At 42.2% G+C, this 27535-nt stretch overlaps 1 protein-coding gene across 1 annotated transcript in view; it reads left to right on the top strand.

Annotated features, from left to right (window-relative positions):
• Positions 1-27535, top strand: part of MICU2 (mitochondrial calcium uptake 2) — a 355316-nt gene that overhangs the window by 298170 nt on the left and 29611 nt on the right. The window contains exons 8-9 of the mRNA XM_073583037.1: positions 15006-15103; positions 26698-26869. Coding sequence (XP_073439138.1) covers positions 15006-15103; positions 26698-26869 — 270 coding nt within the window. The remainder of the gene's footprint in view (positions 1-15005; positions 15104-26697; positions 26870-27535) is intronic.

Raw genomic sequence — 27535 nt, forward strand, 5'->3', positions numbered from 1 at the left:
TCTGTCCAACCTCCTCTTTTACATTTGTCCAATCCACACTCCATTACACACACAGATAGATAGATATGCGATACATAGATAGATATGGGATACATAGATAGATATATCCATATATCTATCTATAGATATATCCTTAGATATTTCCATAGATATATCAATATCCATGTTTATTAATGAACAATGTTTCATTTTAAAAATAAAAAAAAATGGCGTGTGCTCCCGCGCAATTTTCTGCGCCAGAGGGGGAAAGCCGGGGGCCAATATTTGTAGCTTGGGAAGGGGGTAATACCCATGGCCCCTTCCCAGGCTATGAATATCAGCCCGCAGTTGTCTGCATAGCCTTTACTGCCTATTAAATTAGGGGGACCCCCCCCCAAAAAAAAAAAAAAATGATGTGGGGTCCCCCTATATTTTATAGCCAGAAAGGCAATGCAGACAGCTGCGGGCTATTATTCATAGCCTAGGAAGGTGCCATGGATATTGACATATTGACCCCCGCTGGCTACAAATACCAGCTCGCAGCCGCCTCAGAAATGGCGCATCTCTAAGATGCGCCAATTCTGGCACTTAGCCCCTCTTTTCCCACTCCCGTGTAGCGGTAGAATATGGGGTAATAAGGGGTTAATGTCACCTTGCTATTGTAAGGTGACATTAAGCCCAGTTAATAATGGGGAGGCGTCAATAAGACGCCTATCCATTATTAATCTTATAGTTTTAAAGGGTTATAAAAAACCACACACATAAGAATAAAGTGTTTTAATGAAAAAAAACACAACACGGTTTTCATATTTTTATTGTACTCCCAGATCCAAGCGACGCCCTCGGTCTCCTATAATAAAAAGTAAAAAAATAAACCAACTGTATGCTCCCTGTCCGACGCAGTCCAATTAATAACGAGTGTCCCACAATGATTTCCCCTATAGAACAGTGACATCAGGTGATGTCACTGCTCTGTAGGGCCTCCCAGTGATAAAGTGACAGGAGACAATGGCTACTGCAGTGCATCACTGACGTTACCTGAGTTCAGGCTCTCACGGGACCTGTTTCCCTGCGGCGGAGGTATACACAGCGGAGGATTACCTCCGCCTGTCATTTCATCGCTGGAGCCCCTGTAGAGCAATGATGATCACCTGATGTCACTGTTCTATAGGGGAAATCGTCATGGGACCCTCATTATTAATTGGACTACGGCGGAAAGGTAAGTATAGGTTGGTTTATTATGTTATTTTTATTAAAGGAGACGAGGGCTTCGGGGAATTAGGTGATTGGTAAGTATGTACTCTGTTATGTGTTGTATGGTATATGTATGTTCTATGTTGTATGTTCTGTTTTTTTGTTTTTTTTTTACATTCAACACATTAGCCGGATGATGGGACTACTACTGTCCTATCATTGGTTAATGTGTCACTCACTGTCAGTGTAGCAGGCATCGCCCGATGGGACTTGTAGTCCCATCGGACGATGCCTGCGTACAGACACAGCCCCGGTAATCACTGACCCTTAGCGATAATTTTTGATGCCAGTAGTCAGATGATGGATGGGACACCGTCACTTTTGGTGCTGAAGGAGACCACCTACGCCGCTGTGCTTGTGTGTTGGGGGGATTCTAAAGGCAAATAATTATCATTTCTTCTTTTTACACATTCCCGATTTCATGATATCCAATTACACCCCCCTTTTATATTTAAAGTATAGAATCCCCCCTAAAGCTCCGATTTCAGGTGTTTTATGATATGACTTAAAAATTCTAACTAAATATTTGAAAATCCCACACGCCCAAAGATTTATCTCCTATAAGAAACAAGAATGTGCGTTCATTTAAGGTTAGATCTTTGCAGTTCTCCCAGCAGCAGTCGGGAGCTTTTCAGAGACGGTTGTGTTCTGTAACACTGATCCGCGACTCCCACTAACATTGTGCTTGGACGTCCGCCAATCCCACCTTGGAATCCCGGCTGATAAAGGGACTCGCAAACAAGTCAGCGCGTATTTATCCTGCATGCTGCTGGGATTGGTATTGTTTATATGTGTCTCCTTCCCATCAGTATGTTGGAGAGCTCCGCCGCGGCTTCCTCGCTCGCTAGGGTTTTCGAGTCATGTATAGGGCTGAATCTACAAATATAACATTGGTGCCTTAGACATGCTCTTACAGCTAGAAATTCTTTAAAACCTACCTAATTTATAGGCTGCAGTGAGGAAAGTTATCTAATGTGCAACCATGCAAGCCGCGGCAGGCTGTTTACTTCTAACTTTTTTTTATATATATATATATATATTTTTTTTTTTTTTACAAGCCATATTAGTATCGAAAGGGTTATTAATTGCCAGGGGAAGAACTAGAACTTCCATACAATATTGTATTAACCCGTTTGACCCTACAATCTGCAGTTTAATGGCTGAGTGACAACTCGTTGCAGTTAAATTGGACCTGTCATGAGATTTATGGTGCCCGAACCACCGGCAGCATAAATCAGAGAGACCTGCTTTTTTATTGCAGCCATATATGTTTAGCACTCAAGCGGTGCATTATTGTAAAGGAAAGCTATCGTCAGAAAAAAAAACTATTCATGTAATCAGTTTTTTTTTGGTTAAATTAATTTTTTCAAATAATTTGCCCTTTTTTTTTTTCTTTTGCATATCCCAATCTGTATTAAAAAAAAAAGAAAAAGAAAAGTTCCTGTTTCAGGAAACAACGCATGAACATTAGCCTCTGTGAATGGACTCTGACCTTATCTTTTTGTATTGAGGCATCTAATGAGCGTGTGCAAGAGTCATTGTGAAGGGAGGGAACAGGGTCAGCTGTGACATTGCCTATTCTAATTGGTGGATCCTGTGTTATCAGCTTGTTACAGAGGTGTGACCTGTCATTGTAATCCTGCCTCTGATGATAGGGACCCTGCTGAAAACTCTTCCTCAGAGAATTGGAAGCATAAATCTAAAAATTCCACATTGACCAGTATGTAATCATTTAATTGTTTGGTTTTTTTGTTTTAATGTTTGTGATAAGAAAAAAACATTGCTAATTAAAAAAAAAATATATATATATATATATATGTGTGTGTTTGTGTGTATATATATGTAACAAAAACCTAATTTAAACAAATTGTTTTCTGATAAATTCCCTGTAACTAAAGAATACTTTAAAGCAGTGGCACAGTACAAAGTTGACTACAGGGACTAGTCACAGAGGCAGATCCCCATTGGCTTCTCCCCTCCCTGCTCTCCTAGATTGACAGGTCACTCCTTTTACATGTGTGTTTAAGGAGACACTTGCCAGTCTATCTAAATGGGGCGGGCAGAAAATAAAATAATTAAAAACAAAAAAAATGTACCTGAATGTTATGTACATGTTAAATAAGGAGGGCATTAGAACCTTAAAGGATATGAATATTGTTTTTTGATTTTTTTATTACTTAAATGCATGTATTTTGGGCTAAAAAAAAAATTTCATTTTGGTTTAATTACAATTGTTTCACCATTTGGCTTTTATAAGCTCTGTGTTTCCCTGCACATTGCTAGCTGCAAAGTGAGTTAACTGAAAATCCTTCAGTGAGGAAATTTTATCAGGAATTTTATCAGTTTTTTATTGATCCTCTGTGCTGAATTGTGCCACAGAACAAAAGAAAGTGGAACTGAACTTTGGGTTTATAGAACAGCTAAAGAGGTGCTAACAGAAGAGTTACAAACTCCCCACAGAGTCTAACATTCTATACAATCTATTTTTGTTTGCTTGTTTTTATTTTTCCTCCACTTTTTAAGTCCTGTAGTGATTATTTTATGTGGTCTATTTCATAGTTTATAAGAATAAAACAATAAAAAGAAAAAAAAAAGTCAGCGTGAAGATCCGAAGCATGGAGACTAGCACTGCCGCTGGAGGAACAAGTCAAAGGAAAGGGATTCCAGTGTCAGGATCTTCAGTAAAATCACACTTTATTAGGTAAGTATTAAAAAGTTGCAACTCCTTTATAAGATATCTAGCAAACGGGTTTCAGACTATCGTCTGTAGTCGTTGTGTGATGTTTGCATGTCAGAAACCCGTTTGCTAGATATTTTATAGAGGAGTTGCACTTTTTTAATACCTAACAATAATAATAATTTTACTAAAGATCCTGGTATCTCTTTTCTTTGATGTTACAGTTTATAAGTACAAGATGAAAGAACCACTTTGTCATTTTTTTCCCTAAATTATATGGAAACCGGGATAAATAGTGGTTCCATTTTAAAGCCATAGATAAGGCAAAAACAAAGAAAGCTTTTTGTTTAAAGTCTGAAATATGAGATTGCTTTCTTTTCCCCAAAAATATTTGAAGGACCCTTGGCCTGGAATGGGTTAAATGATAACCTAATGTATATGTCCGCCACTAAACGCCGGAGCCGGGCTATAAAATATCTGAAATGTCACATATGCAATAAGCATGAAGACCCACACTGAACTAATGGCTTTGGTTTCTTAAGATATGCTGAAAGCTAAATAACCATTAGTATTAAGTCTCATGAAAAGATTCTCATCTTTCATCTTACCTCTTCAGCAGGATAAAAGACACAGGGGCTATTTAGATGTCATAAGAATAGTTCTGTTGAAATACCTCTGCCCTCCTTCATTCCCCTTGGAAAAAAAAAAATCCATCTTCATGTTGCTTAGTGTATTTGTCATGTTCAAAGAATGGCCCAACGCAAGTGGTGACAGAGTAGGATCTCCATCCCGGCCACTCTCCGGAGCTGCAGACGCTCCTGGAGCCCTAGAGGTTGACGTAAAGTGTGTGTTTTCTCTCCAGCTATTTATTTTGCAAAGCATGGCCCAAAGAATGAAAATGAGGAAATGTAAGACACCGACAGACATTTCGAAATGTTACAGTTTCCTTCCAATCCTTTGAACGTCTTTCGACAAAATATTGCGTGCAATGTTAACAGTTCAGATCTACGTTTCAGTGTTTAAGGGATTGAAAGGCTTTATTCTGTGTGTTTTACCATCTGGTTTAGAATAGTTGGGATGATGGGATGAAAATAATTGCTATATGATCTCCCTTACCTCACTTTTTTACTATGTTCAATTAGGTCTTTTGCTGCTTTTTTTTTTCCTTTGGGATGCCAATGTGATTAGTAATGCTTAACACCTTTAATGGTGAAGATATGACTGAACGGAAGGAGCGCTCAGCTTTCCAGATGAATTAGAAAGAAGTTCTGGGACTGGAACATTAATGACTTATCTTTAGCGTGATCCTATAAAATAAATAGGAAGTGTTCCAGTACCGGGTACACCAGGTGACCAACTTTGCCTTTTTAAATAATGATGGGGATGCAGCACTAAACCAGGCGTCGCAACCCCTTCACTGTCCTGATGATTGGGATACTAACAGCACAAACCTCTGTCTGCTACCCTAAGGCCGGCCATACACATTAGATTGCTGTCTGCCAGTCATTGCTTCAGCCAATCTTTCGGCAGACAGCCAACTCAGTTGACTTTCCCCTACACAGGAGCAGCCAAGTGCTCCTATGTTCTCTACGAGAAAGCTGCCCAATGACACATCGGTCGGCACCTTATCTCCATGAGAACAAATGCGACCGGCAGTCCACGATCGGACATGCACAATCGACATCTCTCCTGATGATCAGTCAGATGACATCACCGTATGCATCAGACAGTCAGTTAAACCAGTTTATATCGTCGTGTTCACCTGACATTAGTCTAATACAGGTGCTTCTCACAAACTTAGAATATCATTAAAAAGTTCATTTATTTCAGTTCTTCAATACAAAAAGTGAATCTCATATATTATGTAGAGTCATTACACACAGAGTGATCTATTTCACATGTTTATTTCTGTTAATGTTGATGATTATGGCTTACAGCCAATGAAAACCCAAAAGTCATTATCTCAGTAAATTAGAATACTTTATAACACCAGCTTGAAAAATGATTATAAAATCCGAAATGTTGGCCTACTGAAATTTATGATCAGTAAATGCACTCGGTACTTGGTCGGGGCTCCTTTGGCATCAGTTACTGCATCAATGCGGCGTGGCATGGAGGCGATCAGCCTGTGACGCTGCTGAGGGGTTATGGAAGCCCAGGTTGCTTTGATAGTAGCCTTCAGCTCGTCTGCATTGTTGGATCTGGTGTCTCATCTGCCTCTTGACAATACCCCATAGATTCAGGTGAGTTTGCTGGCCAATCAAGCACAGAGATACTGTTGTTTTTACACCTGGTATTGGAACTTTTGGCAGTGTGGACAGGTGCCAAGTCCTGCTGGAGAATGACGTTTCCATTTCCAAAAAGCTTGTCGGCAGAGGGAAGCATGAAGTGCTCTAAAATTTTCCTGGTAGACGGCTGCGCTGACGTTGGTCTTGATATAACTCAGTGGACCTACACCAGCAGATGACATGGCTCCCCAAACTATCACTGATTGTGGAAACTTCACACCAGACCTCAAGCAGCTTGGACTGTGGCCTCTCCACTCTTCCTCCAGACTCTTGGACCTTGATTTCCAAGCTTTTTGGAGATGGATATTTCATTCTCCAGCAGGACTTACCTGGTTTACAAACAACAGTATCACTGTGCTTGATTGGCAAGCAAACTCTCCTGACCTTAACCCCATAGAGAATCTATGGGGTATTGTCAAGAGGAAGATGAGAGACACCAGACCCAACAATGCAGACGAGCTGAATGCTGCTATCAAAGGAACCTGGGCTTCCATAACCCCACAGCAGTGCCACAGGCTGATCGCCTCCATGCCACGCCGCATTGATGCAGAAATTGATGCAAAAGGAGCCCCAACCAAGTATTGAGTGCATTTACTGATCATACATTTCAGTAGGCCAACATTTCGGATTTTAAAATTATTTTTCAAGCTGGTGTTATAAAGTATTCTAATTTACTGAGATAATGACTTTGAGGATTTCATTAGCTGTAAGCCATAATCATCAACATTAACAGAAATAAACACGTGAAATAGATCACTCTGTGTGTAATGACTCTATATAATATGAGTTTCTTTTTTTGTATTGAAGAACTGATATAAATTAACTTTTTGATGATATTCTAATTTAGTGAGAAGCAGCTGTATGTATGTGGCCCTTAACTACAGGCTGTATAGGGGTTCACTTTCTTTGGCTGCTGCTTGGAACACCAAAACACATGGGTTTTTTAATCACTCATGGGAATAGTGTTTATTACCACTGTTTGCACAGCACTAAAACCATAAACATAAAATCCGTAGCCTTGTCTACAATGTAGACACTGGCAACCTCAGATACGGTTCAGCCAGCCCAAGCTTGGTCACACAAAACATATATTTTCTATAGCAACCAGTGATATTTCTAATTTGGTGCACACAGCCTCTTTTTAGAGAGATTCTGGCTCGTCTCTACAGCTCCAACACAAATCCACTCTGCTCAGCTTCCCCCAGCTGACTGATTAGGGAACACCTGGCCTAGTTCTAGTCATAGCTATCCAGGGTGCCCCTAATAGAACATATAGTGCTAGGATTTAACCCTAGCCTACCTGGCTTTCCTACAGCTGTCACTATTAAAGTCCTGTAGAACCTTCATCTTTTGTGATCAGAGAATCATAACTTTCTAATTCTTCCATATTTTTTTTTATTTTTGCAAGACGAGTTGTGTATTATAAAGGCAATTTAACGTACAATTTAGTGTACATATAATATATTCATAAAAGAGGTTTTCCACTGCTAGGACAACCCCTTCTCAATCTGAATGTTTGGCCCTGATAAAATAAAAACACTTATACTCACCTCTCGTGCCAGCGGCGTTCCAGCAATGTCGGGGCTCACATGAGGTCATGACACGTGATCCCTGCTCCCAGTCAGCGTTGGTGTCACTGTACAGCCTTCAAAAGGGTAACTAATTAACAGAAAGGGAGAGTTGTGGCTGACCACATAACTTCCTCTTGGTTACAACAATGTCTGAAGGTGGGGACTTGGATGCCAGTGCTGATTGGGCTCAGGGCTTACATGACATAATCTCACGTGAGCCCCGGCAGAGCGAGTGATGATCTTGCTGGAACAGCTTCGGCACGGGAGGTGAATATGAGTGTTTTTTCTTTTATCGGGGCCAATCACTCAGATTTTGATGGGGTTATCCGAATAGTGGACAACTCCTTTAATTCTCGAGGGTCTTTTTTTGTATTTTTTAATATATTTTTTTTATAAGAAAAAAAAATCCCAAGAATTCCATTTTTTTTAGGTTTGGCTATTTTTTAAGTGTTCACTAAGCAGTGTAAATGACTTATTACATTTCTTTTGTGTGATGATGACAACTGTATGATATAGATATATATCAATTGTTCTAACAAACACCAGAGAAATCTTCAGCAGTAGCACCGCTCACATCCCCATACAGAAGTGAACAACACCCGTGAAACCCTTGTATTTTAAACAGTGTCCGGCTGTATGTTACAGCCAGCACATCTCTTTTGCTCACACTGTACATGTAAGATGCTTTACACATCCGTCATTGTAAATCTTCGCCTCTAATCTTCCTGATATATCGCTTCACTGATTGCATTTTGCACATATTAGCTACACCTCCATATTCTGTAAGCCTGTGAAGCAAAAGAAGTTCAACAGCACAGAAATTAAAAAGGCAGAAAAGAAATATCCGCTGCGCTCTCAGGCAACATGTTTCAGACCTGCATGGTCCTTTATCAAGCCTCAAAAATAATTATATTATTAGTAATGTCTGAATCTATTAGATGGCAGGACCTTGAATATTATATGTGACATAACCATAAATGTGTATAAAGGGAAAACCCCCCTTTAGGGTATGCTTACGCATTGCGTAATATACGCACCTTTTTGGTGTGTTTTTTTGCATGTGCTTTTGATGTGTTTTTACTTGCTTTTTTCCCCATTTGTCAGAATGGATGAAAAGTTCTACAAAAATTGTAAAAAATTTGACAAGCTGCAGATTTGTAAATGCACAAGAAAAAAAAAAAGTGCATGCATGAGATTTTTTGACATCTCATTCACTTTGCTGCTACTAATAAACTCGGCCAGATCATTACATGTGAACATGCCCTTCGAGGCTGGAGTACACTGCGTCCGGCATTTGATACACATTAAGAGGACTTCCATTGCTTGTGTTAGCGATTGAAGCCTCTCCAGCATTCGAGGGGGAGTTACGTCAGCTGTTCATCCAGAAACAGGAGCGTCCCCGCCTAACATGATTAGCCGGCAGTTCACCTAATTAGCACAAGATAACTCCCGTCATGTACAGTGAAGTATGTGTGCATTCAGCATATGGCACCTATCAAACCCAAAGACTGTTCAGCTCCAGAATAGATAGTCCTAATCTAGACACCATTCAGTGGTCCCACGGATTACAGAGTGTCTTTAGATAAAACCCACCAATCCAAGCACCAGAATACATAGCCGACATGATGGAAGGAAAGCCTACTCATCGTGTTATCTAATAGGTGTCCGGTGTATTACATGAGTAACATATCATAAATTGTGCAGCTGAGCCATTTTGGAAGAGAACCTGTCTCCACACAGAACTACTGTTGGCATGAACGTCTCTACTTACACCTGTATGGCCAAGGGAAATTTGATAAGAAATTTGCTTTCAGCATTAGCCAAGAAAAATCAGTCTTCTACGTGTTCCCTAATGATGGGAGGCTTCCTAATGATGCTCAGTTTAGGGGAAGTTTTGACTTAACTGCTCAGCACCTTGTCATCCAGCGTCTTTTCGGCTGGCTTTCTGGCTAATTCGGGATATTATTTGTGTGCAAACCTTTTACCAACTATAATACCTAATTTTACAGATATATGGTGACAGGTCATTTTAAGTATAGATGTAACAGAAGTGAAGGCGCCCAATAGTCATCAGCTCATAATTATCTCTTGTGGTGTATAATGAGTTGGGAGAAGAGCCCTGGAGAACCCACTGATGATATTGGGAGGAGGAGAACACTCACTCCCAGGTTTGCCCACAGATTATAACGTCTATAAAACCTCTGGTATACAAGTGCACCCAGATTATAGCTGATCACAAGGAGAACTCCTGATTCAGTTTCCTTTGGTAATGAAGGGGTTATCGACCCCTTGTATACTTTTAGAAACTTGCAGGTCCATCTCACAGCTGTTCCTGACCTGGTCATTTCCTCTCACTATAAAATCTGGCCAGACCCTCTCTTTCTTGCCAGTGAAAGTTTTATTTCCTAGCTCCTTGGAGTCACTGTGCTGAGTTGGAGATCGTTGTTCCTGCTGGAAATTCTTGCATGCTGTTTTTGGGTGTATGCTTTCTTCAGTGTCCTATTCCCATTTGACTATTCCAACATTTGACCTCGTTGAACATTCCTGTGTTTTGTATGAGACGGCCACTGACTCCTTTGCTAATGGCCTCTCTCTCTCCACCAAACAAAAGGGTCGGTCATTGGAAGGAATTCCTCCAGCCTGATCCTTTTTTCCTCTGACATCATCGCTTGAGGGAAAGAGTCATGAGGCCTCTCTAGCACATTAGACTGCCTGCAAATATTGGCGGTTATGGACTAACTTTAGTGTGATGTGAATGTGGACGTTGTTACCTAAAGATTGATTTTCTACAAAAAAAAAACAATACCCACCCCAGTGGTTAGTTCATCCAACTAGCCATACTTTTTCCCTGTAATGGTCATGCGGGAAAAAAAAGGATTACATGCTGGCTATTCAAATAAATATCCAGCCATATAATAATTCTTTGGTGACTCCTAAAATTGTATCTATTAAGCCTAATTAAATTGGATCAAAATATTGGTGTGATAAAATGTTAATTACCGCACAGGCAACATGGGCCCGTGGTAAACCGCTCAATTTTAGTAAAAGTTGTATTAAGAGGGATTGATCTGACCACAATGGCTCGTCCCTGTGGTCCTGAATATGGCTTATTATGGCTAGAGCATAGAAAGCAATGTATGGCATGTGTAGTGGTCCCCTCCAGGCCGTGTCCTCTGTGCCTCGCCTCATCACTCATGGTTGTATTTGGACACACACAGCTGTGGAAGATCGCAAAGCTTTTGGTGCAGATTTCAGTAAGAGCTTTCTACGTGGAGGCAGCAGAATAAACAGATACAGATATGAATCACTGGAGAACGGGGCAGCCCTTGTGTGTAGCATGCTCTGAAGTCTCAGACTCCGGCGCTTAAATTCCTTTACCATTACTATACGACTCTCTAGGAAGCTTGACATGCAATGTGTCCACAGGCTTTACCTCGCACTCGATTATGTTCTGCAAATCAGCAGCTCTGTCTTGCGAGAGCTCGGTTACATTACCTGTCTCTATGGAAGTAAATAGAAATTGTCAGATCACCAGGTTAGAATAGGAAAAAAAAAACCTTACATTTTATTGGCCTTATTACCATATAGTCTCCATCTTCCTTCCTACCATGGTTCCTAAACAGAGAATACAAGGTTAGAAAAATCAATGATAGAGCAGAAAACCCCCGGCACTAAATCCCTGGAGAGCTGCCGCTAGAGGTTACAAGGTTAGAAAAACATGGCTGCTTTGTTTAAAAAAGAAAAAAAATACCACACTTATCCACGGTATTTTATTAACAGGCGGTTATGTTCTAGTGAGTTATACCCTATCCATAGTGTAGAAGATTGCATACTGATCATTGTGGGCCCTGTTGCTGCTGGGACCCCCAACGATAAAAGAAAAAAATGGGCCTCTGGAATCAGGGGCGACCAGTAGATCTTCAGTGGAGATGCGAATCCTCCAACTTTGCGCCATTCATTGTGGAGCTGGTGGAGAACGCGGATTACATTGCTTGGCTAATTTTGACAGTCCCAGTGGAGTTGGGGTCGAGCATGCACACCTCCGCTCTCGGCTTTGCAGAGCCTGGTTCCTAGGGTCCACTTCTTGAGATTGCTAGGGGATCACAGTGTTCAAACTCCCAACCATCAAACTCACTATCTTAGGAATAAACCCTTAAAGGGAACGTGTCACCAAGTTTTCCCAATATAAACTACGGCTACTACCTTTAATGCCTCTTTTACGGTTCTGTAGTAAGCTCTGTATATGTCCACTATCCCCTCTGCATAGCACAAAAATAGCTTTTATAATCCCCCCCCCATACAGCACAGTCCGGTCCGATGGACACCTTCTCTCTGGTTGTAGTCACTGTCCTCTTGCCCTGCATCATATGGATGATGTCCCCTACATTATCCACACACTGTTCCCCCAATCGCGATCCTGCGCAGGTGTGCTTCGCTCTGCTCTGCTGGGGGCAGAACAAAGTACTGTAAGGCACATGCGCCAGCTTTACTTCCGGGTCATCGGCGCTCTTTGGCCTCTCCCGGCAAATGTGTGTTACAATACTCAACAGGGGAAAACAAAGTGAGCCTGCGTAGGAGCGTGATCGGCGGGCACTTTGTGGATGATGTAGGACAGGACGCGTCATCCACATGAAGCAAGAAGGCGGACAGTCATTGTGACGAGGAGAGAGGAGGTGCCGGAGCAAGACCAGCGACTTCCAATGGATCGTACCGCGCTATATGGGTGGTTATAAACTGTGTTTTCGGGTATCTGTAGAGGAGATTTGGGACTTATATACAGCTCTACTAAAATACTGTAAAAGAGGCATTAAAGGTGGTGACCGTAGCATATATTAGGAAAACCTGGTGACAGGTTCCCTTTAACCTTTAGACAAATTCACTTCAATAAAGCTGTAGTGAAGTACCAGACAACCGGAGGACAGGTGTGCTGCTGATTTTGCAAGAAACCTTAATTAAGTGAAACCACAGCGACACCATTTTTTCTTAACGCTCTATCGTAACTTTGATGCCAAGTCCAAACAGGAGTGTTATCCTTTATCCTACAGATGTTATGCATGTACGCGTTTTATCTCAAGACCAATCTAATATATAAAGCTCAATGTATGTATGTGTGTGTGTATGTCCGGGATTGGCATTCGCACCGTTGCAGCTACAGCCACAAAATTTGGCACAGTCACACGTCTGGACCCTGAGAGCGTCATAGGCTATGTTGTGAGGCAAAATTTTAACCCCGCGCATTCCAATTCACCAAACAATTTTGCCCCTATCTACATAATGGGGAAAAAGTGAAAGGAAAAGTGTTGGAGGCAAATTGACAGCTGCCAGATGTGAACAAGGGGGACTTAAAGAATGAGAGCGATGGCGCCAAAGAGTATATACCGTACAGTTACTAAGGTGGGGCCCTGACATGGGATACTCACCACACACGGGGATCTGAACACACACACAAAATGCGCCACACACTACCACGTGCTTCACCACATATACCACCCTCAGCACACATTTCACCACACATACACCAACCTCGCCACATAAAAGTCGAAACACAAAAGTCGCCACTCAAAACTCGCCACGCTGTCCCAGAGCTGTTTAACAGATGAAAGCTGAGCTGTGATTGGTTGCTATCAGCAACAGTTTTCTTTGTAGACAGTTGTGGTAACTGAGGCCTATTATTCTTATCATTTCTATGGTGTTATCGTCCTTCTGTAAAGCTGGAAATAACACAATTTATTACCGTGCCAACACAGACCACCCTCTGACACAGACTGCAGGGGGAGCCCAGTATCACACAGGATAGGATTAGATACACGGCTCAGCTGTCAGTATCACACAGGATAGGATTAGATACACAGCTCAGCAGTCAGTATCACACAGGATAGGATTAGATACACAGCTCAGCAGGCAGTATCACACAGGATAGGATTAGATACACGGCTCAGCAGTCAGTATCACACAGGATAGGATTAGATACACAGCTCAGCAGGCAGTATCACACAGGATAGGATTAGATGCACAGCTCAGCAGGCAGTATCACACATGATAGGATTAGATACACGGCTCAGCAGACAGTATCACACAGGATATGATTAGATACACAGCTCAGCAGACAGTATCACACAGGATAGGATTAGATATGCAGCTCAGCACACAGTATCACAGAATAGTATTAGATACACGGCTCAGCAGACAGTATCACACAGAATAGGATTAGATACACGGCTCAGCAGTCAGTATCACACAGGATAGGATTAGATACACAGCTCAGCAGGCAGTATCACACAGGATAGGATTAGATACACGGCTCAGCAGTCAGTATCATACAGGATAGGATTAGATACACGGCTCAGCAGGCAGTATCACACAGGATAGGATTAGATACACAGCTCAGCAGGCAGTATCACATGATAGGATTAGATACACGGCTCAGCAGACAGTATCACACAGGATAGGATTAGATACACAGCTCAGCAGACAGTATCACACAGGATAGGATTAGATACACAGCTCAGCAGGCAGTATCACACAGGATAGGATTAGATACACAGCTCAGCACACAGTATCACACAGAATAGTATTAGATACACGGCTCAGCAGACAGTATCACACAGAATAGGATTAGATACACGGCTCAGCAGTCAGTATCACACAGAATAGGATTAGATACACGGCTCAGCAGTCAGTATCACACAGAATAGGATTAGATACACGGCTCAGCAGACAGTATCACACAGAATAGGATTAGATACACGGCTCAGCAGTCAGTATCACACAGAATAGGATTAGATACACGGCTCAGCAGTCAGTATCACACACAGAGTATAGGATTAGATGCACGGTTTTTATGTGCAATATAATCATTATAATTTGTTAACCACAGTTGGTTACTATGTCCAGCCAACGCCGGGCTCTTCAGCTAGTATCTTCATATGCTGCATGTACTTCTGTTAATACGGCACTAAATGTGCATCTTTAATTCACGGTCTGAGAAACGTCTCCAGGATGACCCACACACATAGTATAGAAAAAATGGTCTCCTAGAGGGGTAGATCTTCTTACAAATGAAGTCCGATACACCTAGGCTACAGTGTGTGGAAGTGCAATATGCGGTGGGGTGGTCTTCAGGAGTGATCAGTGGAGGATTCACTGTGTAATCTTTTGACTTTTATTTTCTCACGTTCTTCCTTGCTACATCTTTCATAAATAACGGGAACTAAAAAAGCGAATGTTGTTTTGTAGGACTCCACTTCCGAGAGTGAGGACATCAACACAACCTTACTTGTTCATTTCTTTGGACGTGGAGGACGGGATAAGCTCCAATATGCCAGTTTCTACAGGTATTTTCTTCTGCTGTCCTGTGTTTATTGGGTCTCATCAGTCAGTTTTCTAGGGAAGAAGATTTGTAAGATGCAAACTAAAGATGTGTGAGACATACTGTATAGAAACGTATCACTAAATAAACCTGAAACCTTCCCATCCAAAAACTGCTAATAAGCCACACAAGTATCTAGAAAAAAAATATTTTCTAAGGGTTGTATGGCATCATAGACATCGAGACTGGGCTTTCGCATGTTCGTCTTTATGAAGAGTCCCCAGGAGTCAGATGTACCAAATTCATTAAGGGGAGTGCGCTTCCTAATTAATTTGGTGCCTCATTTAGCTGCTTTGCACCAGCGTAATAAAGGTACTGGAGCACACTTCTGCCAGAATTTAAGCCAATCTCGTGATGTAAATTATATTGAACTTGTCTTCTTGCCACTAAGATCTGCCCACTTTTCAACTTGATGGCGTAAAAAACTGAAAAAATTGCAATATTGTTCCAAAAGTTCTAAAATTTTTCAAAAAGTTTTATACCAGATTTCTGCCAAAAACTGTTGAATGGGCCAAAGGTGCAGTATTTCTAGGACCAAGGTAACAATTTTTTGGCTCATGATCAGTTATAAGAGCCGAGCGACAAAATTATCTGAAGTGTTGCATCCATCACTTAAGGGCCCATTCAGATGTCAGGTTTTTTTCTCGTAGGACCATCATCAGTGTCATTTTTTTCCCCACCAATGAGGAAAAATAAACGTTTCTAAACATTCTCCTATCAGTCAGTGAAAACAGACAGTACGCGAATGGCATCCGAGTGCTGTCCAATTTTGTTCTCAGACCCATAGACTTTTATTTCTGAGTTTGAGCCGACACGCTTCTCAATATCGGATTTTGAACACACCATTCGGTCGGCAAAAAGTCATTGAGATGTGAACAGCTCCATAGACTGTCATAGGTGCTACCCGTGAAAAACTGGATTGTCCTTGCACATGAAAAATTGACGTAAATGAGCCCTAACTGAAACCAGGGGTCACCATTGGACTCTATTGAATATAATGGGGTCTGTCGAATTTTTTTGTAAGTGTACTTGGTATTTTACTGAAAAAATGTGTTCTAGTTTTATTTTGTTTAGTATGTTTGGCCAGATCTTCGACATGAGGTTCAAAATGGAGCCTCTGACACAGACGTGAACAGAGCTGTAAGCATTTTTTTTACACACATTCAAGTCTAAATAAATCTTGTAACTCTTCATTTCATTTCAAACGGTTAGAAACTGACTCCATGAGGATGGTCGGAGTGCCCGACGTCCACAGATGGAGGTTGTGTTCACAGCCCAACACCGTACGTCCCTCCAAAGAAATGCCACCCCACACCATTACTGACCCACTGCCAAACCGGTCATGCTGAAGGATGTTGAAGGCAGCAGATCGCTCTCCACGGCGTCTCCAGACTCTCTTACGTGCTCAGTGTGAACCTGCTTTCATCTGTGAAGAGCACAGTGCGCCAATGGCACATCCCCCATCTGTGGACTTCGGGCACTCAGACCATCCTCATAGAGTCTGTTTCTAACCGTTTGTGCAGACACATGCACATTTGTGGCCTGCTGGAGGTCATTTTGCAGGGTTTTGGCAGTGCTCCTCCTCTTCCTCCTTGCACAAAGGCTGAGGTAGCGGTCCTGCTGCTGGTTGTTGCCCTCCTACGGGCCCCCTCCACGTCTCCTAGTGTACTTGCCTGTCTCCTGGTAGCGCCTCTGGACACTACGCAGACAGAAACAGCAAACCTCCTTGTCACTGCTCACATTGATGTGCCATCCTGGATGAGCTGCACTACCTGAGCCACTTGTGTAGGTTGTAGAGTCCATCTCGTGCTGCCACGAGTGTGAAAGCACAACCAGCATTCAAAAGTGACCAAAACATCAGCCAGAAAGCATTGGTACTGAGATGTGGTCTGTGGTCCCAACCTGCAGAACCACTCCTTTACTGAGGGTGTTTTGATAATTGCCAATAATTTCCATCTGTTGTCTATTCCATTTGCACAACAGCATCTGAAATTGATTGTCAATCAGTGTTGCTTCCTAAGTGGCATACCAGCTCTGGCTGGTATGTCACTCTCCACAAGGAGAATCCTTACCCTAGACCTCAGTCCAGAGCCTCTCACCTAGCCAAATCAGATCTCATACTTTGCACTGACAAGAGCCAATAGCCCAAAACACCGTGTCTGCAAATTGAGATTCTGATTTGTCTGTTATCCTAAGTCATATTACAAGACTCGTTAAAGGGTTGATTGTGACTTGTAGGATCGCTACTACCAACAGGTGGCGCTGTAGAGTAAAAGTCCTCTTTCTTTCTGAAGAGGCAATTTGCATATAAAGCTTCCTAAGTGGACAGTTTGAGTTCACAGAAGTTTGATTTACTTGGAGTTATATTCTGTTGTTTAAGTGTTCCCTTTATTTTTTTGAGCAGTGTATTTTGCTAGTAATGTATTTGTATGTGTTTTCTCACTTTATTAGAATTTACAGAATCTCATTAATTCTTTAACAGTTTTGAGTATATGACTCTATTTTTCCCATCTGATAACTGTTCTGTTTGTATCTTGTGCATAATAACGTGGTCAAGATCTGCGTACATATCTGGCGCGGCTCTACAGCAGATCTAATGCCTTTTCACCCTACTACACAAGCCTTGACTTTGTGGACGGTCTGTTCCATAGGATTGTATCTACCACACAGACAGAAGCTTGTTATCAGGATTTACTCACACGTCTCCCTGTAAGGTTTGTAGGCTAAGTGTAGGGTCTAATCCTGCTAATTTTCAAGATTGTCACTTATTCCCCCCCTTTCGGGAACTGGAATGTGTTTTTTTTATCATTCTATATATCACGGGCTGACAGTGGAGTTTATTTAATGCATGGAACACTGATGGAGAAGATCTGAGCTGTTGGAGCTGCAGAATAAATAGCAATTTTGACATCATCCTACAGAATAATGGAGATCCAGGACGTCTTTTTTTTTTTTTTGTGTGTGTCTATAAGCTTCGATCTTTCTTTCACGGACAGCTTTGGAGCCGATGTGTTTTTTTGCCTCACACAGAACATTGTTGTGGGTGTTTGATCTACCCCACGCTGTTTGTACAGGAGATGACGGATGGGATTTTTAGAAGAACACATCATTTCACCCAGGGAAATCTCTACTTTGGTGGGAAAGCCAGAAGACTTCCAGATCCATCACGAGTTTGTTGAGAAGTCGCTGCTGTCCGTTAAAAAAAAGAAGAAAGAAAAAAAAAAGAAGTATGTTGGCTTGATATGTATTTGTTTTTGGATGGAGTCGTCATTTTTATAGAACGGCTTGAGTGGACCCACATGAGAGCTCTTAGGCGCTGAGATAACAGTGTAGACAGGTCTGAAGAGGGCTGAATACAGAAACACGACACCTGTCTGCTTAGAGAAACCTTTCTGCGCAGATGAAGGAGACACCTGTCAGATGTAGAACATTACGTGAGAAAAGATTGGTCAGGTTTACGTATCTCTTTACTATTTTAATCTGTAAAGAACTAAAAAAAAAACCTAATAGAAAATGAGAATCACATGCAAAGACATGACCAGAGTACCCTCCGAGCCCGACGTAAAACCGGCCATGGGCACAACTACAGACCAGGTCATCTGTCTCCTAACCATGTCACAGCAAAAAGTTTCTTGTCTATAGACATTGGTCCTGACAACCTAATCAAAAAAAAAAAAAACATCTAATCACTAGACTTTATGGCTACAAATCTGTGACGTTGCAGATCTCTTTGGTCAGTCTCCGACCAGCCCTTTGAGATACAAAAAAAATAAATAAAAAAGTAGTCCAGAGTAAATAGGTCACAGAAATCACTGGTTGAACAGTAGAGCTGAGTGGCATGGGTAGTAGGTTTTCATATTTTTGGACCAGATATTTGTATCAACTTGTAGGACACTTCTTAGTATGACAAAAAGTGTATTGCCATGTTGATTATTATGAGCGAGAAAATCCCATTGGAATAGTGAAGTTCGAAAAACCCAGGTGACATAGTTTTGACCCCGATACAAAGTTTTACCAATACTTTGACTTTGTTTTTGACAAGAGTCTGGGAATTGCCACTAGGTTAGTCATACACAATAATGTTGGTAAACTGTCCAATTTTAGTATAGTTTTGATCAAAATTGAACAATGGCCTCACCACTCTTCCCTAACGCCGGCTGCCGCAGTGTTTTCTTTGACTGGTCTCCCTGAGGTCAGTGATTGTTTCGTGTTGTTGGTCTACTAGGCATTGCTCCCACCTAGCCAGAATCCTACTCCACACTCATGAGGGGCAACACCCCGAAACAGCTGTCTGTGGATGGATACCTGGCCTTGGTAATTCCCTTGTCATATCTGTAAACTTGTAAAGAGCTGGATATTGACTTAAAGGGCCACTTAATATGGTGGTAATGGTGGTTTCCGAAAGGAGCCACCCCCTTGGCTGGGTCCTTCCCTGGAGGAAGATCTGGCTAGTCCCGTGTTTGAGACTCTTAAATGAGGCTCCACAGACTTTATTTGCATATTCGTATTTCCCAGGGAGCAATGCACCTAGGATTTCACTGTGATTGAGCGCCTTTGCCGGCTACCGTAGTGTTTTCTTCGACTGGTCTCCCTGAGGTCACTCTACCCTAACGGCAGATGTCTGACCAGAGAAGTTGGATTTCTACATACCTTTTACTTTTGTTCTCTGAGGCAATAAGCATCAGAGGTTTATGGCGGCAGCTTATTCCCATCCCTATGCAATGCAAATGCATACCTGTCTGGATCAAGTACATGTGTAGGCGAGAGAAGGAAGGATGTTATGAATGGGTCACCGAGGAGGATGGCAGGAACAAGCTAAGCCACCAGGAAACCAGAGAGGTTGGTAACTCAGCGGATTGCAGACCCCTGATCCTAACAACACAGCTAGCAGTAGCTATGGAGCGTTCCTACGATGCCCTAGACGCCTTGGCACAGCCGGAGAACTAACTAAGCCTAAAGCCAGAGAGGTGAAATCTAAACTGCCCCAGAGCAGATCCCCAAAGGAATAGACAGCCCCCAAACATATATTGTCGGTGAGACAAGATGAGACACAAACACAGGCAGAAAATAGACCGAGCAAATGATGGGGCCCAAACTGTCTAGACAGGACAGAAAACATACTGTCTGCAATCATGCAAAAACCCTAAAAAATCCAACACATCTGATATACAAAAAGCCTGAGGCCACACAACCTCATCCTCGCTAGATCAGCACTCTGGTGTGAACTGGAAGGGAAGCAAAGCAAAAGATACTAATATATATCAGGGGATTGAACAAACTGGCACAAGCTGTAACATATGGAGTGGGGCCCAGCACTGCCCCCAGCAGGGAGTACGCTGAACCCTTGCAACAAAGCAGAAAGCAAAAAAAAGGCACAACCAGATTAGATGCAAAGTATTAGCAAAAGAATCACTTAACTGAACCATGCAGATCAGACAGGAGACTGAAGAGCTCCAAATGCACAAGGAGGAAATCACCAGCAACCACCAAGGGAAGCCTGCTCACTTATATGCTCCCAGCCAGCAATCCCAGAATCCCAATCATCGCCGTCAGGTGGCAAACTTCCATCAGACTGGCCAGCTCCACTACTACCAGTAACCACCAGAGGGAGCTCCAGCTCAGACGTCTGAGCAAGGGAATTCACAGCCGAAGGAATAGTTGTTTGCTGAGTAGTCAGCGACCTAATGTGTGTACCGAGCCTTTGTATGATGTCCAAAAGCCACATGACTCCCCATCCACTGATTGTATCATACTACCTTGTGGTTGCAACCAGCGTAATCGGGCGGACTGGGGGAATATGTGTCTGTGATTTGACAAATCTCATGTTTTAAAACGAGATCATTCATCAGATTAATCTGTTCGAGTCTGATACAGTCAGTAATTAGTTCCCTTTAATAATTCAAAGAAGACTTAAAACAGAGGTCATAATGATAGGTACCACCTTCCTTAAGGACATTGGTTACTTTGCTGTCAGGTATTCAACTCCGATATAATTTTGGACTATTTTAATGGCTACTTCATGACCCTATAAAATACATTATATGAATAAAAGTATTAGGATACATTAGTTATTAGGACATGCTAATTATTAGATTCAAGGTTTTTTGCTTGTACAAGCATTTGTTTTATGAAACAATGGCTCTGCTACTTACCTTCCCTAAGACCAATGCCTTGTGCAAGTGCAGACCTGGTTTACTGGCATGACACAGCAATCACCTTTGATGTCATTACCAATGGCGTTTTTAAGGCCTACTCACAGTGCTGTCAGAGTATTCAGTAAGCATAGCATTCAGTTGCCATATATTCTTCAGGAGTTTACCCTCACCATCCACTTCACTCAACCGTGTAATCATCATTTCAGAAAACTCCTATTTGTTTATCAAATATCTGCATTTACTTCCTTGTTCAGACCTGCAGTTAATAATTTGTTTGCTGTAAACATAACAAGCTCTTCTATGCCAATAGTGGTGATGTTCAGACAATTCTGCCGCCACAGTGTGTAATCTTCTCAGCAAGTAAATATCCAGTTTTCCTATTATCTATTCATCTGATGATGGCATACATTTCTGCCATTAACCATTTGACTTCTACATGTCCTGGATTGACTATTCATCTTCAGTTCCTGAGTATATCCACACTTCTGGCTGTGCCTTCTGGTGTTTGCTGGTCCGCCCGCCAAATTTCATGTTCCTCTGTCCTGGTTCTTGCTGATCCATGTGCCAATGCCTTGGGTCCATTTTGTTCACCCTGACCTACATCGTTGAGAATCCACATCACCCAGTGATCTCTTAATAGGTGCGTTATAAAGAATTCACTGAATTCCAGTATGGTCCTTTAATAAGTCACCTCTATTGTAAAGTGCAGACTGCATAAATTTAAAGTATTGGTATGCCAAGTACCAAGGAGCAGAATGCAAGTCATCAGCACTCTGCTGACATTAGCTCCAACCTCTGCTGACATTAGCTCCAACCTCTGCTGACATTAGCTCCAACCTCTGCTGACATTAGCTCCAACCTCTGCTGACATTAGCTCCAACCTCTGCTGACATTAGCTCCAACCTCTGCTGACATTAGCTCCAACCTCTGCTGACATTAGCTCCAACCTCTGCTGACATTAGCTCCAACCTCTGCTGACATTAGCTCCAACTTCTGCTGACCTTAGCTCCAACCTCTGCTGACCTTAGCTCCAACCTCTGCTGACCTTAGCTCCAACCTCTGCTGACCTTAGCTCCAACTTCTGCTGACCTTAGCTCCAAATCTCTGCTGACCTTAGCTTCAACCTCTGCTGACATTAACTCCAACCTCTGCTGTCATTAGCTCCAACCTCTGCTGACATTAGCTCCAACTTCTGCTGACCTTAGCTCCAACCTCTGCTGATATTAGCTCCAAACCTCTGCTGACCTTAGCTCCAACCTCTGCTGACATTAACTCCAACCTCTGCTGACATTAGCTCCAACCTCTGCTGACATTCGCTCCAACCTCTGCTGACATTCGCTCCAAACCTCTGTTGACATTAGCTCCAAACCTTTGCTGACATTGGCTCCAAACCTTTGCTGACATTGGCTCCAAACCTCTGCTGACATAAACACTGCTGACATAAACACTGGAGCAAAAACTGTGTGCCAGAAGCTTCATAGCATGGGATTCCATGGGCAAGAAGCTGTGTGCAAGCCTTACATCACCAAGCACAATGCCAAGCATCAGATGGAGTATTGTAAAGACTGTTGTTGGGTTTGACGAATGCCAGGAGATTGTCACCTCTGTCAGTCTGTATAGTGACAACTATAATGTTTAGTGGAGGATGGATAATGCTTTGGGGTTGTCCTTGAGGGATTGGCCTTGGCACTCTAGATCTATTGCAGGGAAATGTTAATGCTTCAGCATAACAAGACAGTTTAGACAATTGTTTCTTCCAACTTTGTGGGAACAGTTTGGGGAAAGCCATTTACTATTTCAGCATGACTGTGTCCAGTGCACAAAGCACAGTCCTTAAAGACATAGTTGGGGGAATTAGGTGTAGACAAGCTTTTTTAGGTGCACAGTCCCCAGACCTCCAACTCATCCAATAATTTTGGTATAAAGTAGTATGGAGATTGTGAGAGCGGTCTCGCCTCCATGATCAGTGTTTGACCTCACAAATGCTCTTCTGGATAAATGGGTAAAAATTCCTACATAAACCTCCAAAATCTTGACAAAACCTTCCCAGAAGAGTGTAAGCGATCAATGATGCAAAGGGGGAACCGACCCCATATTACTTCCTATGGATTTACAATGGGACGTCATGAACACTCCTATATGTTTGATGTGGCTCAATACCTTTGTCCATATAGTGTATTTTTATCTTTGTATGGCATTCCTTTTGTGGAGCAGCATGTGGAAGCACTTGAAATCAGAGGATCAAAAATAAAAGCCTTAAGGATATCAGCAAAACATGTTTATGGAACAAGAGACACAGTTTTGGAGATCACTCTGAATAGAGTTCCCATTGTTAGAAGCCTTGACCATTAATTGTTTAGGGTGAGGGGGACACTGAGCAATGTTGCTTTGTGTCACATGGAAATATAACCTAACCAAGAAAGTGAGACATTTACTGAAAAATTGGGTAGATTTGGCCTTGAGGCCCCATTCAGACAGGCATATTGTACCTTTTAAAGCGCAATGGGGCACACTGTGTGGATGACACAGTATGCGTCATCCATGCGAAGCACAGAAGGAGGACGGCATATCAAGAAGAGGAGGCATCAGCCCGCGCCGTAGGTGAGTATTTGAAAAGATTTGTTTTTTTTATGCCTTGCTGGGGCGAATTTGAGACATATCTGCAGAATTATAGAATACTGTCATATGGGGCTGAAAGGTGGTGGCCATAAGTCATAATGGAAAATACTGGTGACCGGATCCCTTTAAACACCAAGACCCCCCTGCCTTTTTGTGGACCCATACATTTGGCTCAGCAGAACTGTGGGGGTCGAGATAGCACATCTGGAATATGAGAATTAAACATGGGTACAATGCGCCCATCTAGATGAGGCTTTATTACCGACGCGTCACCGTTCCAGCTCCGATCATCTGATTATGGCCTATATGCGGCTGTGTGTGCCAAGCATAGTTCTGCTAATATCAAAAATCTGCTTTTCGTCTTAAGAAATCTCTAATTGCTCGCCTTTGACAGATTCGGATTCTTTTCTGAGCGAGCGAATTGTAATTTGTGAGGTGTCGGCATCTTAAACTATCGCCTGAAGACACAAAGTCCTCACTTCTTACAGGGGGCGAGCGTGGAGCTTATCAGGAACATATTCCTAATTTGGGAGCTGCCATGAATAATTCATTTAATCAAGTTGCACGATTTGGGCCATATCCTCATGGGTGGTAGCCAGGTTTAGCCTTATTGAATACATATTTTACGTTCACGTTTCATTATTTGTAGAATGTCAGGCAGCCTGAACCGCAGTCTATCATTCCTCCACGATTAATTTCACGGCATTCCCTTTGTGTTATTTCCCAGCCTGTACGAGATAGGGCACAGACGACTGATCACAACTTGGGCAACGCTGACGGAGGTGTACAATAAGGGAAAAGTCTGTCTTCACTCCCCAGGGGATATACTGTCTGTTAGATGAGCGATTGGTGTAAAGCGATATTATAGGATTAATAGATTACACCAGTTCCCAAAAATAGGACACTGCAAAATGTAAAGAAAAGAAGAACGCAATGATCGGAAACCTTTATATTTTATTCACAACAGAACGTAGGAAACAGATCGGAAGTTGAACATTTTACCTATTTCCATTTTATCTGGGAAAAAAAAATTACTTTTTTAGAAACGGATGACCATAACACATCTCAAAAAGGTTGGGACAGTGTTAACAAACGGCTGGAAAAATAACTGGTACTAATAAAAAAAAATCTGTTTAAAAGTAGCAACCAATGGAAAAGAGACTCAATGGATGACGATAAATTATTATTTTTATTTTTTAATTCTAGAAGCAATTACTTTAAAAGGCCTTTCAGGACTTTAACATGCTGAACACAAATGCTGCCCTAGACCATCACTAGCGAGCCAGTGTGGGTCCTGGATCCTGCAGGAGCAGGGGCATGGGTCGATAGAGTCCAAATGAAAGTAGTGCACCCAGATCAAGCCTCCTCCATGTATACAGCGAGCAGGCGGCTCTAGTGGTGTGGATGCTACCCTATGCCTCTGCTGTTTCTCTAGAGATGCATTCTCAGCAGTGTCTTACTGGTCACTTCATGAGCAGCAGTAATCTTTGTTTTGGGGTTCCCTGCAGCAGATACCGATCAGTATAAGAGTTGTACAATTATTGTGCCATATTCCATAATTGATCCCCTTAACAGTGAAGCTTTTGGCTTTAGAGGGATAAAGGCTCTGAACTCTTTTTGCTGCATTAAAACTGTATGGGTAGAACTCCAGCGCCCTCTAGTGTCTAATATAATGTTAGCAAGTTTGAACAGCATTAAAGAGTTGAGAAACTTTTTTTTTTTTTCTTCTACTCTCTTTGCATTGATTTTGAGCAACATGTTTCCTTTGCTTTTCACAGCCAAAGTAAAAATGGATCTGGTTTTTGCCTCTTATCTGGATTTAGTTTATCTCCACCATAGATTGTGGGGACTTAAAGAGTTTCTTGCATTTTATTCTTCAGGAACTCAGTGCCTCCTTGTGGTTGTCCCTTTTCAGGAGATTTTCATCCAGGGCTACAGGTTGTTTTATAACAAACCGCCCCTGGGTCCAGCACTGAGTCTCTTGCGCTGCTCCCGCTGTACAGCATTGGCAGTGGGGGTATTGTCATGTTGATACTGAGCTCTACGACTCTGCCTATGTAGATAGAACGACCCCTTCGCTGATTGCCGGTGTTGCTGTTGATGTGACATCAGTGTAATTGCATATACCAGACACCGGAGGCAGCGACAGAGACTCAGCGCTGCTACCAGGGACAGTGGCGAGTGATGAGCAAACCTGCTCGGGTAAGGTGTTATCTGCCCATGCTCGGGTGCTAACTGAGTGTCTTAGGCGTATTCGAAAACATGTACGAGTCCGCGCAGCTGCATGTCTCGCGGCTGCTAGACAGTCATAACACATGCAGGGATTGCCTAACAAACAGAGAATGCTTTACTTTTGCATCGATCTCATCCAGTGATCCGGTGAACTTCAGAGCAGCGCTTACAAGTTCTAGATCTGCCACCACTGTTAGCCTGACTGAATACAGTAGATCGATTTATAAGTTTACATCAGCTTTTTTAGATATATACATGGGATGTGGTGGACACCAAACTTATGAAGCCAGCTTTTCTGACATCTAAAAATTTATGTGACACCTCGACCTACTGAATTATTTTTCTCACGGTGGTCCAATGTACCGAGCGTTGGCTGCAATGGCAGAAGTTGGTGATTTTAGATAATCCTTAAAATAAAGTTTTATTACTATTACATATTTATTTTCCTGTTTGTATATGTGATAAACGTCTCACGTAGTTGGCAAAATAGTGAGACAGGAGAGAGCCAATTTCAGCCTTTTTTCCTTAAAGTAATTCTTGCCTTTTGTTTCAGGTTCATGGAAAATCTGCAGACAGAAGTTCAAGAGATGGAATTCGCACAGTTCTCAAAGGGTTTGGACTTCATGCGGAAGGAGGATTTTGCCGAGTGGCTCCTTTTCTTTACTGATGAGGAGGACAATGACATCTACTGGCATAACGTGAAGAGCAGGATCCCTCCAGGAGAAGTGAGTTAAGCTGCTGTTGAGTTGGCTCTAGTAAAATTGGCTCTGAGTTTTTAGATTTCTAATAACCCAAATATTGTTGAAGAGGAGTGATATCACCGGCACAGACCAGGGTAAATCTAAAAAGCGCTTACAGTTCTGTGCCGAATAGTTTTAGTGTATGTTTATAGTGCACGGTGTCGTGAGTGCACACAATAGGCCGGACGGTAAAGGTGTCCGACCACCGAACATATCCCCAGAGGAAAACCTGCAGAGAAATCCACAGCGGCTGAAAGAAATTGGGCTACAAATTTGCCAAACATAGTACTCTTTGTACTCTAAAGGGTTAACGCCATAGTAAAATCTGGGGCATAAATTGACATCTTGCCAGTTTCCGCTGGAGTCAGGAGCGTAAATTGCACAGATATCCTAAGGGGATGAAAGATTACCTGCTGGCTGCTTGCAGTCGCCACTGTAGGGACTGAAGTTGTGTGTGGTAGTGGGTGTTCCTGGAGAAGGATTTGACACTAAAGGGGTGTTCTGCCCGTTTCTTTAACATTTCATATAACCACAGCATGGTTTAAAAAAAAAAAAAAAAAGATAAGAAACTATATACTTTCCAGTTCTCTACCGCTCCTCCATCCCACCAGTCTACTCTCCTTCGCTTGAACAAGAGTCATCGGCAATTGA

The sequence above is a fragment of the Dendrobates tinctorius genome, unplaced genomic scaffold, assembly GCF_039654945.1.
Source record: "Dendrobates tinctorius isolate UK_male_01 unplaced genomic scaffold, ASM3965494v1 ptg000075l, whole genome shotgun sequence".
Classification (NCBI taxonomy): Eukaryota; Metazoa; Chordata; class Amphibia; order Anura; family Dendrobatidae; genus Dendrobates; species Dendrobates tinctorius.